General features: G+C 36.7%; 1 protein-coding gene across 1 annotated transcript in view; it reads right to left on the reverse strand.

Moving 5' to 3' along the window:
* LOC128995826 (putative fatty acyl-CoA reductase CG5065) overlaps positions 1 to 14,273 on the reverse strand; it is a 48,584-nt gene that overhangs the window by 11,694 nt on the left and 22,617 nt on the right. The window contains exon 3 of the mRNA XM_054420844.1: positions 72 to 273. Within this exon, the coding sequence (XP_054276819.1) occupies positions 72 to 272 (201 nt within the window). The 5' untranslated portion in view covers position 273. The remainder of the gene's footprint in view (positions 1 to 71; positions 274 to 14,273) is intronic.

The following is a 14,273-nucleotide window of genomic DNA, read 5'->3' on the forward strand; positions in this document are numbered from 1 at the left end:
ATGCACATGGGACTTGAATGACAAGAAGAAGATAATTTTCTCAGACTGTATCCACATTGAAAGCCAATTACCGGAGATTTGAACATTTCTTCCATCCTAGCCTCGACGGACTTCCCCCTCTTGGGACGGATGAGGATGAAGATCTGACGAAGGTCGGTGCAAGCATATAGGAGCTTCTCTAGCAACACTTTACCCATGAAGCCTGATGCTCCAGTGACCAGCAAGGAGCGGCCAGCGTAGAACGCCGCTACCTCGCTCTTGGATCCGTTCATCCTGAGGACAAAACACATTCAGTATTAGTTTATAGGTAGTTGTTAGTTTGGTTGTTTGGTATAATCGTAGGAAAAAACTTGGTTGACATCACATGTTACAATTTAATGGTATTTCGACACCCTAGCAAAACCTGACAGATGGCATATAGTTCAAGCTATTTCTCTACATAAAATATTGGCTAATTATAAATTAAGATACAGTTTTTAAATGATTAACCAAAGTTGACAGTCTTACTTTTTTTATAGTTAGGATGATCTACACTCTAAGGTTTTAAGTATTCCAATGGATACGAATCCATTGCATTGGTAATGGACATTATTTGAAAAGTATGTCTTCAGGACCTACTAACAAATTGCCCTAATCTGCCGATCTCTATTTTAAAATCACAGTTGCTAACAATCTTTGCATGACAGTTTCAGCAATATATAGCTTCTTATCTGAATGCACTTTGACTGTTTGTAGCTCTTAAACTTGTTTCTTACACCCAATTAGCTAAATAACGTCTCATCTTTCTTTGTTGTCAGTTTCAAAACACATCTCCTACAGTAAAATCCCATACACAGATATTATTTCTATTTCAAACAGACTTTTAAAAGAGCACAGACTAACTTCTTCTATATTATACTCCGTTCCATGTCATACACAGATTCATTTACAACACCATTAAATCATAATGGCTATCTCAGAAGCTATCCTAGGAGAACAATGTCAACTACTCTTTTCATCTTTGAGCCTCATATGTTAACCATTAATTCAATCATGAATATTTTACCATGTTTCCCCTCATCTTATAATATGAACATTTCGAACACATACCCAAAACTTTTAAGCAACACATTTTTGGTGGGCCAACACAGAAAGGTTAAATAAAAAGTAGCAAAATGCCTGACCCGAAAAAAGGATTGGATGAGTAAGGTCAGACTGCTTATAGCTGAAAATCAATTCTTTTCCGTCACACGGAGATTGATTTCCGACCTTATTCAATCATCACACCCCAGGACCTCCATGAGGCCAATGTCAGCCAGCCGAGCTGAACATGATGAGTCATTATAGAGCTGCTAGTCACTGACATTACGGCTACATTGTGTCATTGTATGCCTGCCACTCATGTGTCAAGGCCCAGGTAGACATTGAAGAATAGCATGAATTAGTTGATCAAAGCCTGTCACTGACATTTAAAGCCAATGAGAATTAAAAATTTTGATTGATACATCTATCATCAGCTTTTGTACTATAAGTTAAATTTACACGATTAACTTGAATCTAGTAATGAAAACATGGAATAGTGACATAAACAAATCTCTATGTGTGTGTGTACGGTGGATGTACATTAGGACTGATCATAGTACTAGAAATATTCTTAAATTACCTTACATGTAAATATGTTTAAAATGCTATGGTTAAACTATTAATTCATTTTTTTCAGCTCTGGATGCTTCTAAACCAATTAATTAGAATATTTATTTTATTTTATGTGTTTTGTTTTATCTCCACTAGTAAAGTATTATTTTATAATAACGATGTGTATGATTTCAGTAGTTTTTAGCAAATTTCCCATATAGGGAATATGCTATTACTGTAGTACTCATGGTAAGACCTGGACCAGAGACTGATTTACTTTTTTGTTTTGAGGTCCCTAGAGGCCAAAAACAACTACCGTTCTAATTAATATATTACAGTATATAGTGTCCGTTAGCACGATAACTCGAGCAAAAATGATCCGATTTTGATGAAATTTGGTATAAACCTGTAAAACTACATTTATTCGAACGATTGCGAACCAGTATGATCATACCGTGGAAACGGGGGTTTATGGGGGGTTTTATGGGGTAAAAATTGGTTTTTCTCATTTTTAACCCTAAAAACATAAAATTTAGCAACTTCTTTCCAAACCATTTTGTAGATCTAAAAAAAACAAAAAAACAAAAACAAACTACTCAGTATATTGAAGTGTTATTATGTGCCTAATGGTTAAGGAGAAAATTAAAAAAATTGTAAATTTAAAACTCCCATGTTATTCTTATAAGTAAACTGTTGTTTGCTTGTTTATGAGAATATTTTGATCACATTTGGAAAATGCATTTATTTCATACTAAACTATTAACATTTTACAAAAAACACTTTTTTACCTTCCCTGTTACAGCACACCTAGAATACTTGTCAAACTAATGCTATATAACAGATCGGCAATAGGGAATATAAATGTGATTTTTTTAAGGAGACATTTAAGTAAATCCAATTAGGCAAATGGAAATTCGCTTAGTCTGCAGGTTTGCTGCGGGGGCTATTTCCCATTAGGGGTTTTAATTTAATTATAGAAATTGAACACAAAACTAGAGGACTGGATGATTATATTATGTTTTATAGCTACATCTAAATGATAGCTAATGTGAATAAGATACAGCTAATCTATCAACAATTATTCAACAGTCATCTACCATGCCTTATTTACAATTTTCGGAGGTAAGAATTGAGATCCAAGTGATCCAAAGCACATAGAGGTAAATGTTCACATTCACCAATCCCTGACCACAACAAACGGCCTCTTCTGGCTCTCTGCCGAAACCACTTTCACTGATTTGCCTTGCAATGGAGCTTGCTCAGCATTGATTTACAATATCTTATCACACATAAATATTAAAATGAATCTAATCATAGAGTATTTTGGAACAGAAGATGATTTGTATAAGGTGTTGAAGGCCTCTAAGATTAAAAACACTCTGTTCATCTAATTTTTCAAACAAGTTGAAACAAACTATGTGCTTGAAATTGCACTAATTTTACCTCTGCTTGCTATGCAGACTCTTACACGTTATTGCACTTGAGGTAATTTGAGTAAAAGATTATTTTGTTGATTTTGAGTCGACTTGCAGTAAAACGACTCGAGTACCTCAAATAGGTTGTGACAATTAATTAGGTTTCATTAAACAGCAATGATTGAACCGATTGAAAGACGAAAAGCACAACGTGATACAATTGGCCTAAATATATTGAGTATATCGGGTATATTGAAGAGTAACTGGAAAAATATGGCTTGAAGCACAAAATAATAACACAAAAAAAAAAACGCGAAATATTTTGAAAGTCCTTGTATATAAGTCTAGTAGTAATACTTTAGTTAAAAGGGTATCAAATCGGTTCATTGGTCTCTTCGAAGGACCATGGCGGAGTAAACTAGGAATCACACGTTGTTGATGATGTCACAACAATGTGGAGAAACAGCTGACTGTGTGAAAGTGAGGTTATGTCGGGGTCGCACGACAGCAACGGCAAACCGGTCTGAGAAGATCGAACCTCCAACCTTCGGTTTCAGTGCGTAGCAGGTGCCTTGGGTTGGACCAATCTATAGTGACGAGAGATACGTTGCACGAAGGAGTTTACAGCCAGAAAAGTACTCTCGGTAACAAACAACAAATTTGCGACAACTGACATCTTTACCGAAAACTATCTAAACAAAATTCAGGGATTTCTGTATACTCATCAAAGTTCATTGGGCTGCTGTAGAGTGGATATGGTGCTGTCAGGTGGAGTCAGAAGGTAGTCGTTTTGATCTTGAGAAAAGTCAGAGGCTTTTTAAACAAGATTCTGCTACTTTGATCATTGGGGTTTCAATTTAGGGGGTTTTTCAGCAACGACTGTCATTTAATTCTTCAACTCTCATCATTTTGCATCCTGGGGTGTTGGCTTCATGTTGGCTCCAATATAATTTAATCCAATCACTAGATAAGTAAGGGAAAAGAATCATCTGATGTCTTCCACATGCCTAATGCAACCATGATTTTATAGTAATACTTCCAAAAATAGTTAGTTAGCAGCTTAATCTCAATGGAACAAAACGCAATAAGTACGGTAGTTTCATGGAATTAACTCAATATTTCTCTGTCAAATCAAAGTTAATTGATTAATATACACCTACAACCAAGAGTTGTAGTAAAAGGTTTAGTAGATAAAGGTGTTTAGTAAATATGGACGTTGCCAGTTGTCACTAAATGACCTCAGTTGATAACCACTAATGATAACCAATTTGATATGACTACAAGAACGAGAAGCACAGCCTTCTCCGTTACCAGCCGCTGGGCAGTTAGGAGAAGAGTTACGGCGGCGTTTATAACTGCAAGGACCGCCTATGTGGCAATAACACCGATATTAACAGGCAGAACAAAATGGACGATGTGGATTTGAGCTCCCGATAATACTCACTCAAACCTTCACCAAAACAATCAATGGCTACTACTGTCTTTCGGAGGCAAACTTAGATTAGGGGTCATGTTTTGTCACAACAGCTTTTTGCTTTAGATTCTTTTAAGATTGGGCATCATCATAGCAAGCAGCCTTAGGTGATTGGAGTGATTTAATCTCTAGGCTCCAGAAGACCAGGACATATGTTGCCCGTCCTTACCACCAGACCAGCCAAACTCTCCAATATACATGAATGTAAGGTAACGCAACAAAATGATTAATCAAAACAGTCGCAATCCAAGTCATTAACTTTCATAGCAGAAATAAGAGCTGTCCCACTTCCAGACATCTGAAGCTGAACTAATTATCTTTAATGAAAATCACATTAATTATAAACAATGACGACACAATGCATTATACTGCATATAGTATAAACATGCAATGCGCAAAGACCGTCAACGCAGCTTATTAGACTCTGAAGTACATGTTACAGCTGAAACGGAAGCGCTACTTTCCCTCTTCGTTAGTTCACATCCGGAGTCAAGACACAGGTGATTCTCTTGCGTGCGAATGTTGGGAAATTCACGAGAAATATGGCTGAAGTATTTTCATATCAGGAGAGGGACGGAGGTCGATATGGAGATGCGTTGTCAAACGGTTGAATCTCGGGAGTTTGATCAGATTTGTAATTAACAGAAGGATGTCAGGAAGTTGCAACTGTTTCTTCTTTCGTGATTTCCAGCGGGTAATGAGCCCACTGCGACTGTTGAAGGACATCGTCCTATTGATTCTGGAGTTGTAATAAGTCTTCAGGTTTCAAACTTGTTCTGAAATTAGGGCTGTCATATATTTAGTTATAAGTAAATACTGCTAAAATCATACTAATTAAACCATTTTAATTTCAGTGTTTGCCCTGGCTGTATGCAGTCCCAAAGTTTCTACTTGAAATTTTTCGACAAGGTCAAGCTTTAGAGAAATTCACCATTTAAGTTTTTACCAGAAGAAATAGGAAACTTATCATATCTTAAACTTAAATAGTAATCTGCTCTTTATTTTTTGATGCGAAATAACAGTGCTTATAGTTTGCCTATGATAAAAGTATGTCGTGTGTTTACAAAACTGTTATGGAAATATGAAGTCCATAATAAAAAAAATTTAGTTTGAAACAAAATATACACTCGGAAACATCATGACTAAACTATTTTACAATATAAACTTTTTTGTATTATATTCAAAAACCTTGTGCGGCCTTGAAGCGATAGAATCTTTCAGGAGTTCCGCTTGTTGTCACTGGTATAGGTTAGTTACAACAAAATAGATCAACATGACAACAGCGACCCCATTCAAGAGATTATACGTAACAGGTGACGCAGCTATATAGCAAGGTAGGGACGAGATGACCACAAGACAACTCGCAGTCTAGACTCTAGAGAAGGAGGTTCAACCAGTTCAGATCTGCTTTCTAAATTCCTTGGACCAAACCAGCCAACCATAGTGGCGTTAGCGTGCAGAGTAACTAGCAAGTTTGTCTTGCACAGTGAATGTGCAACAAACAATCATGGTAGTGTGAGCGTGAAGTATAACTAAAAAATTGCATTGTGCAACAGTCAACCATAGTGGCGATAGCGTGCATAGTCAACGACCGTGGTAGTGTATTCAATTTTAACTCAATCCCAATAATCTTAATCAATAGTTCTTCATGATGCAAAATTATATTCCCTGAAACCAAAACCATATAATCGGAGATTTCCTAAACGATCGTTGAAGGCCACGTTTGACATGAATGGACTCGGTTACGCTTAGTAGTAATGTGGTCTGTTTTCCTCATTCATTACTCCAACATGAATGAATATGAGGTCACGTGATTTAATTGTCGTACTCTACCAGAGACTGGTGAATACCCAACCACGAGTACGCGCGTCAAAGAAACCGCAGACTGAATTGTAATGGGATTAATTGTCTGCAAGACAAGTGGTTGTCGAGTGTTCACTTGCTGTAGCTTAATCAGGTTCTACCCGATGCTTCATAGGAATATAATTTTTCAAGAAATCGTGACGCTAAGAATTCTAGCTTCCTTTAAAAAGTAAAATTATATTTTGGGACAAGAACCTTTTCCAAATTTGGTCGCTGCAAATAAGAAGACTTCTCCCGCTATTCAGAGATTGTGCTATTGTTAAACCTAGATTTGCTCCGTTGTATGTTACCAAAGTAGTTTATGTAAATATAGATGATACAGTTTGAAAGTTCTTTGAATACTTCGTTAAAAAGCTGGTGCAATCAATATAAATCAGTGATCGATTTCATCGCACTATTTCGATGGCTCAATTCTACTACGTTAATTTTTTTCCTAAATTGTTGCATCTTTACTTTTATGTTTAAGAGGCAAAAAGTATCAATCAATTACCTCTGTTAAAAAAATATTTTAAGTTTGATATTTTTCAATTACCATAATGCAGTTTACAACACAATAGGTAATTACAGTATCATAATTTATTAAATATCTACTAAAGACTACAATAACCTATACGATGAAACCAAATTGTATGTATACGTTTTCCTATTATCTCTACAATGTTTTCAACTTGTAATGTCTAGAGTGTTCAGTGGTTTTTACAGATTTATATAATCCTAATCTCGTCTACGGCCATTCCAAAAAATAATTAGCTTGAAAGCGGTCTGTCTTGTGGGGGATTGGTAACACGAAAACTTGAGGCAGAAATCTCATTCAAATGTTATCAATATTCGTTTCAAACCTCCTAATTCTCCTATTTGGGCCCCGCGGCGGTCAATATCTTGTATAACAGCATCTGAAGCAACCTTTCCTAACTGGCAACATTGGCGTCTAGTCATTAATTACATGGTACTTCGTGAGCTCCGACGCCCAGCATTCGATTATAAATAGCTTAGAAAATTGGCGCTTGATATTTTATGAGCATAGTTTATCTCGCGGAAGAGAAAGTGTGTTGATGTCCGAGGAGTTGGATGAACTCTTGGACAAGATACTGTGACATGTGGTAACAGTTGAAATATTGAACAACTGTAGTGGACAGCCAAGTGCCAAGTGTGTTGATGTCCGAGGAGTTGGATGAACTCTTGGACAAGATACTGTGACATGTGGTAACAGTTGAAATATTGAACAGCTGTAGTGGACAGCCAAGTGCCAAGTGTGTTGATGTCCGAGGAGTTGGATGAACTCTTGGACAAGATACTGTGACATGTGGTAACAGTTAAAATATTGAACAGCCAAGTGCCAAGTGTGTTGATGTCCGAGGAGTTGGATGAACTCTTGGACAAGATACTGTGACATGTGGTAACAGTTAAAATATTGAACAGCTGTAGTGGACAGCCAAGTGCCAAGTGTGTGGATGTCCGAGGAGTTGGATGAACTCTTGGACAAGATACTGTGACATGTGGTAACAGTTAAAATATTGAACAACTGTAGTGGACAGCCAAGTGCCAAGTGTGTTGATGTCCGAGGAGTTGGATGAACTCTTGGACAAGATACTGTGACATGTGGTAACAGTTAAAATATTGAACAGCCAAGTGCCAAGTGTGTTGATGTCCGAGGAGTTGGATGAACTCTTGGACAAGATACTGTGACATGTGGTAACAGTTAAAATATTGAACAGCTGTAGTGGACAGCCAAGTGCCAAGTGTGTTGATGTCCGAGGAGTTGGATGAACTCTTGGACAAGATACTGTGACATGTGGTAACAGTTAAAATATTGAACAGCTGTAGTGGACAGCCAAGTGCCAAGTGTGTTGATGTCCGAGGAGTTGGATGAACTCTTGGACAAGATACTGTGACATGTGGTAACAGTTAAAATATTGAACAGCTGTTGTGGACAGCCAAGTGCCAAGTGTGTTGATGTCCGAGGAGTTGGATGAACTCTTGGACAAGATACTGTGACATGTGGTAACAGTTAAAATATTGAACAGCTGTAGTGGACAGCCAAGTGCCAAGTGTGTTGATGTCCGAGGAGTTGGATGAACTCTTGGACAAGATACTGTGACATGTGGTAACAGTTAAAATATTGAACAGCTGTAGTGGACAGCCAAGTGCCAAGTGTGTTGATGTCCGAGGAGTTGGATGAACTCTTGGACAAGATACTGTGACATGTGGTAACAGTTAAAATATTGAACAGCCAAGTGCCAAGTGTGTTGATGTCCGAGGAGTTGGATGAACTCTTGGACAAGATACTGTGACATGTGGTAACAGTTAAAATATTGAACAACTGTAGTGGACAGCCAAGTGCCAAGTGTGTTGATGTCCGAGGAGTTGGATGAACTCTTGGACAAGATACTGTGACATGTGGTAACAGTTAAAATATTGAACAGCTGTAGTGGACAGCCAAGTGCCAAGTGTGTTGATGTCCGAGGAGTTGGATGAACTCTTGGACAAGATACTGTGACATGTGGTAACAGTTAAAATATTGAACAGCTGTAGTGGACAGCCAAGTGCCAAGTGTGTTGATGTCCGAGGAGTTGGATGAACTCTTGGACAAGATACTGTGACATGTGGTAACAGTTAAAATATTGAACAGCCAAGTGCCAAGTGTGTTGATGTCCGAGGAGTTGGATGAACTCTTGGACAAGATACTGTGACATGTGGTAACAGTTAAAATATTGAACAGCTGTAGTGGACAGCCAAGTGCCAAGTGTGTGGATGTCCGAGGAGTTGGATGAACTCTTGGACAAGATACTGTGACATGTGGTAACAGTTAAAATATTGAACAACTGTAGTGGACAGCCAAGTGCCAAGTGTGTTGATGTCCGAGGAGTTGGATGAACTCTTGGACAAGATACTGTGACATGTGGTAACAGTTAAAATATTGAACAGCTGTAGTGGACAGCCAAGTGCCAAGTGTGTTGATGTCCGAGGAGTTGGATGAACTCTTGGACAAGATACTGTGACATGTGGTAACAGTTAAAATATTGAACAGCTGTAGTGGACAGCCAAGTGCCAAGTGTGTTGATGTCCGAGGAGTTGGATGAACTCTTGGACAAGATACTGTGACATGTGGTAACAGTTAAAATATTGAACAGCTGTAGTGGACAGCCAAGTGCCAAGTGTGTTGATGTCCGAGGAGTTGGATGAGCTCTTGGACAAGATACTGTGACATGTGGTAACAGTTAAAATATTGAACAGCTGTTGTGGACAGCCAAGTGCCAAGTGTGTTGATGTCCGAGGAGTTGGATGAACTCTTGGACAAGATACTGTGACATGTGGTAACAGTTAAAATATTGAACAGCTGTAGTGGACAGCCAAGTGCCAAGTGTGTTGATGTCCGAGGAGTTGGATGAACTCTTGGACAAGATACTGTGACATGTGGTAACAGTTAAAATATTGAACAATTGTAGTGGACAGCCAAGTGCCAAGTGTGTTGATGTCCGAGGAGTTGGATGAACTCTTGGACAAGATACTGTGAAATGTGGTAACAGTTAAAATATTGAACAGCTGTAGTGGACAGCCAAGTAGTAGCTAACCGTATGATCGGTGTTTATCACAACAATGTGAGATACACCTTTTGAAGAGTTACGCTTCAATCACGGTTTTTGTGGTAAAATTTTAACAAATTACAAGAAAAAACCACAAAATAGGTTTTATTTTCTGATTATTTTTATCTTAAAAAGCAGTATCTAAATAAGACTATTACAAAGTATAGTCAACTCTTTAACAAGACGATGTAATAAAACAATTAGTCTAGACTTTACATCCGCCTGGTACGCGTCGCTCACCGTATCAGTAAGTTTTATTGTTGTTAATGTTCAACGTCAGTATCCGATTTTCCGTTGCAAAAAACTTTTATGGATCTTCAAATGAAGTGACAACTTTTATCCTTATACGCCTGAAGATGACTCCACGTAGTTGAAACCGGTTGCAACAGAAAACAACGAATTGGTCAAACGCTTTCGGCCATTTATTTGTAAAGTTTGCAACTGATTACGATAACGTCAAGTTTAGTCAACTGTGATGTGAAAAGATAATCAGAGACAAATCTGATTGGTTTTTGTATAACAATTAAAACGTTAAAAATATTTGGTAACTCTTGAGCAGTTACTGGTGATATAAAAACAAACTTATGGCCACAAACGTAATATCTTAAACAATATTTAGTAAACTCTTGGACAACAAATAGTATCACATACAAAGTTTAATCAAGTCTCAAACAGATACAGGAAAAATAAACAACGTTCGGTGAATTATTTGGTAGTTAGTAAGTAGTTGATGAAAATTTTTTTTCATCTTTTGGAATAAAATATATGTATTTATCAGAAACAATGATAAGTAAGCTCTAATAAGCGCTTAACATTTAACTGACATGCCAACCTTAGATCCTTCTTTTGGTATATTTATTTCTAAACATCTACTGAGTTAAAAGCGGAGGTGTCAGAGGCGTAGTGAGGTCCTAAACACTCGTTAAGCCTCAATAAAAACATTTACGGTCACTTTCTACTCCAAAATGAGGCGCTATGGATTATATAAATATACCTACACTTGGCCGCCATTCACCCAACACAGCGTGTGGGTGAGGGTGGTTTTTAAACTGCACTTTTAACTGTGAGAAATTAAAAAAAACTGCAACACTTGAATATCTATTTGTTCTTTCTATTTTTTAGATGAAATATTACGTCATTTGAGACTGATACCTGCAAAAATATAAGTTAGGTTAAAAACATGAGTACCAAAATTTGTCGTTGAAATAGGACGGGATTTAGTCGGTAGATACATATTGAGGTTAGTTTTTATTCCTTTTTATTTGCTATTTCACATCCTATAATATAAAGCACAATAATTCTAACAAATTACAACGGTAAAGAACGAGGTTGTCTAGACGCCTTTTCCCCATTCCATTACTACACATTAATAGCACATGATAGCTTATACTGACATACGTTACCTACAAGGCACGACCGCGAAAGGCAACATAGTTTCTAATATGAAGTCTTTACACGAACGGGATTGTCGTTACATAACAGTCAACGAAGGTAAAGTTGGTACTTTCCTTTCAAGGATCGCCAACGACAGAATGGAATCCAGGAAAAACGCTTTCCTGATGCGCAATAAAACTTACGATTCATTTCGCCATTTGTCTTTCTATATTGAGTTCATTGACCTAGTGAACGCGTTTAACGTTTTGACAAACAACAATGATTGTAACAACTTTTCTTAAATCTCAGTTGAAACTCGTGTATAAGTTAAAAATAATACCAAATGCAACCTGATTATGTAAGCGAGTCGAGTGACCGACCCAGCAGATAATTCATGAATAACAACACCATTCACACATTCAATGGAGCTCGTTGATATTGAATACTGATCGTAATGAATTGTTTGTGCAGCTGAGGACGGCTTGCGTATCAATGATTCTCACTTTCTCTCCTTCGATCCCAAGGTGAAGGTGGAGGTCGCTCACCAACACTAACGCATGCACGACGTTCGGGTGGATGGACCAAAAGATCTAGGTATAAAATCAAAGTTACGCCTATCTGTAGGGCCATGTATTCTCTTAAACATTAGCACACCATTCATCCAATCATTTTGATTTTTTGGGAATATCTTTAATTTATGCCAGGGAAGGTATCGTCATATTGTTGATATTAAAATAACTTACGGCTCTACGCCCAGGATTTCAAAGTCTAATGCTAGGCTTATCAGAGTTATTTTAACAATTGATCAGAAACAGTTAGTCTATTTATTTGGTTTGGGATGTTTTAACGGCTACTAGTTTTACTATTTCAACTGATAACAACGTTGATGGGTTAAGCAAAGCAATTAATTTCAAGACAATACTATAGTGAAAATTAGGTGATCTCTATTCGTACGTGCTTTTACGTAAAAATGTTTGGACCAATTCAGCTGAAATTGGACAGAAATAACGGATGTCAGTAATTATAATAGGTGTGTTGTAAGTGTAATTGGTTTTAGTGATTTTGTGCTTTAAACCCTAATAAATAAAACGTGGCTTTTAGAAGTAAATTTGTTTGGTTTCCTAAAACCAATTATGATTACATCGAACTTTATTTATAAACTTTTTAGCGAATTTCCCATATAGGGAATAAGCTATTACCGTAGTACTCATGGTAAGACCTGGACGCGGGACCGATTTTTTTGTTTGTTTTGAGGTCCCTAGAGGCCAAAAACACCATTCATTCAAATTCATATATATATATATATATTTATATGTTTATATATATATATATATATATATATATATATATATATATATGTGTGTGTGTGTGTGTGTGTGTGTGTGTCCGTTAGCACGATAACTCGAGCAAAGATGATCCGATTTTGATGAAATTTGGTACAACCGTGCAAACCTACGTTTATTATTCGAACGAGTTCGCGATCCAGCTTGATCGGACCATGGGAACGGGGGTTTACGGGGGGTTTTATGGGGTAAAAATAGTTTTTTCCCATTTTTGACCCAAAAAACATAAAATTTAGCAATTTATTTCCAAACCACTTTGTAGAGTTTAAAAAAACAAATAATTTAGTATATTGAAGCGTTATTATGCGCCTAATGGTTACGGAGAAAATTCCAAAAAATTGTAAATTTAAAACTCTCATGTTATTCTTATGGAGAATAAGTAAACTGTTGTAGTTTGCTTGTTTATGAACATATTTTGATCAAATTTGTATAATGTTTTTATTTCTTACTAACTATTAACATTTTACAAAAAAAAAAAAAAAAAAAAAAAAACAGTTTTACCCTCCCTGATGCAGCAAACCTAAGTACTTGTTAAACTAATTCTATTTAAATAGGGAATTAATGTTATATTTTAAAGTAGACATTTCAGTGTAAATCCAATCAGTCAAATGGAAATTCGCTTAGTCTGCAGGTTTGCTGCGGCGGGGGTATTTTGCTATTAGCTGCAGCTTCCACACAACAGATAGGCATAGTAGTTAAACAACCGTTTTTGCTCTTCGTTCTTGCCGTCGAGTACTACACCCATATATACAAAGACAGAGGATTGCAATATACACTGTTATCGTCAAAGTCATACAACGATCAGTAAAAAATAACAATATGCAACAATAACAGTTTGTGCTGCACTTGTAAAAATATACAACACTTCAAGTAGTTTACCGGTAAATTACCTGATGAGGAAAATTAACACAATTTTTCAACACATACGGGTGCATTCAAGATTCAACAATAAAAAATATAACTAACGAAAAAATTCTATGTTTTTTTGTGAAATTATACTTGTTATCGCTAAACAGTATAATCAGTAACGTCTAGTAAGTTAAATAAACAAGTTATATTTGCGACACACTTAAACGAATCCGCAACTATTAGCAAACTAGTTTCTCATTAATATTCATGCAGGATCACTTTCCTCGTGTCAAAAGTAATTAGTCTTGAGCGAGTTACACAACCGTGCGTTTATTTTGTAACTCTTGTAACTCTGTTACGGTAACTAGAACTGTAACTAAGACCACTTTCATGACAAGACATGACACTAGATGCGGAAGTGCATCTTCTTGCACTTCCGGAAACTTGCACGCACTTGGCGTAATGTTTCTACATTTCTCAGGAGAGATTTACGCATTGCAATCGAGTCTCTTAAATCAACTCCTTACGTCTTACACGGTTTAAATGAATACACATAGTTGTGAGTGTAAGGTTGTTATGTGGACAGTTCGTTTAGTCACCGGGTCGTATCTTTTACAAAAGCTTTGAGTTAAAGCATTGAGGCAAATATATTGTTTATAGTTTTCATATTCTTAGGAACGTTGATTAAAAAAACATTAATGAGGATTTTTACTAATTAAAAATGTGTAAAAATAAATCTATTATCCTAGTAGTTGTA

This window comes from Macrosteles quadrilineatus, unplaced genomic scaffold (genome assembly GCF_028750875.1).
Source record: "Macrosteles quadrilineatus isolate MER2022 unplaced genomic scaffold, UCM_ALF_1.0 Scaffold_5__1_contigs__length_97177068, whole genome shotgun sequence".
Taxonomy (NCBI): domain Eukaryota; kingdom Metazoa; phylum Arthropoda; class Insecta; order Hemiptera; family Cicadellidae; genus Macrosteles; species Macrosteles quadrilineatus.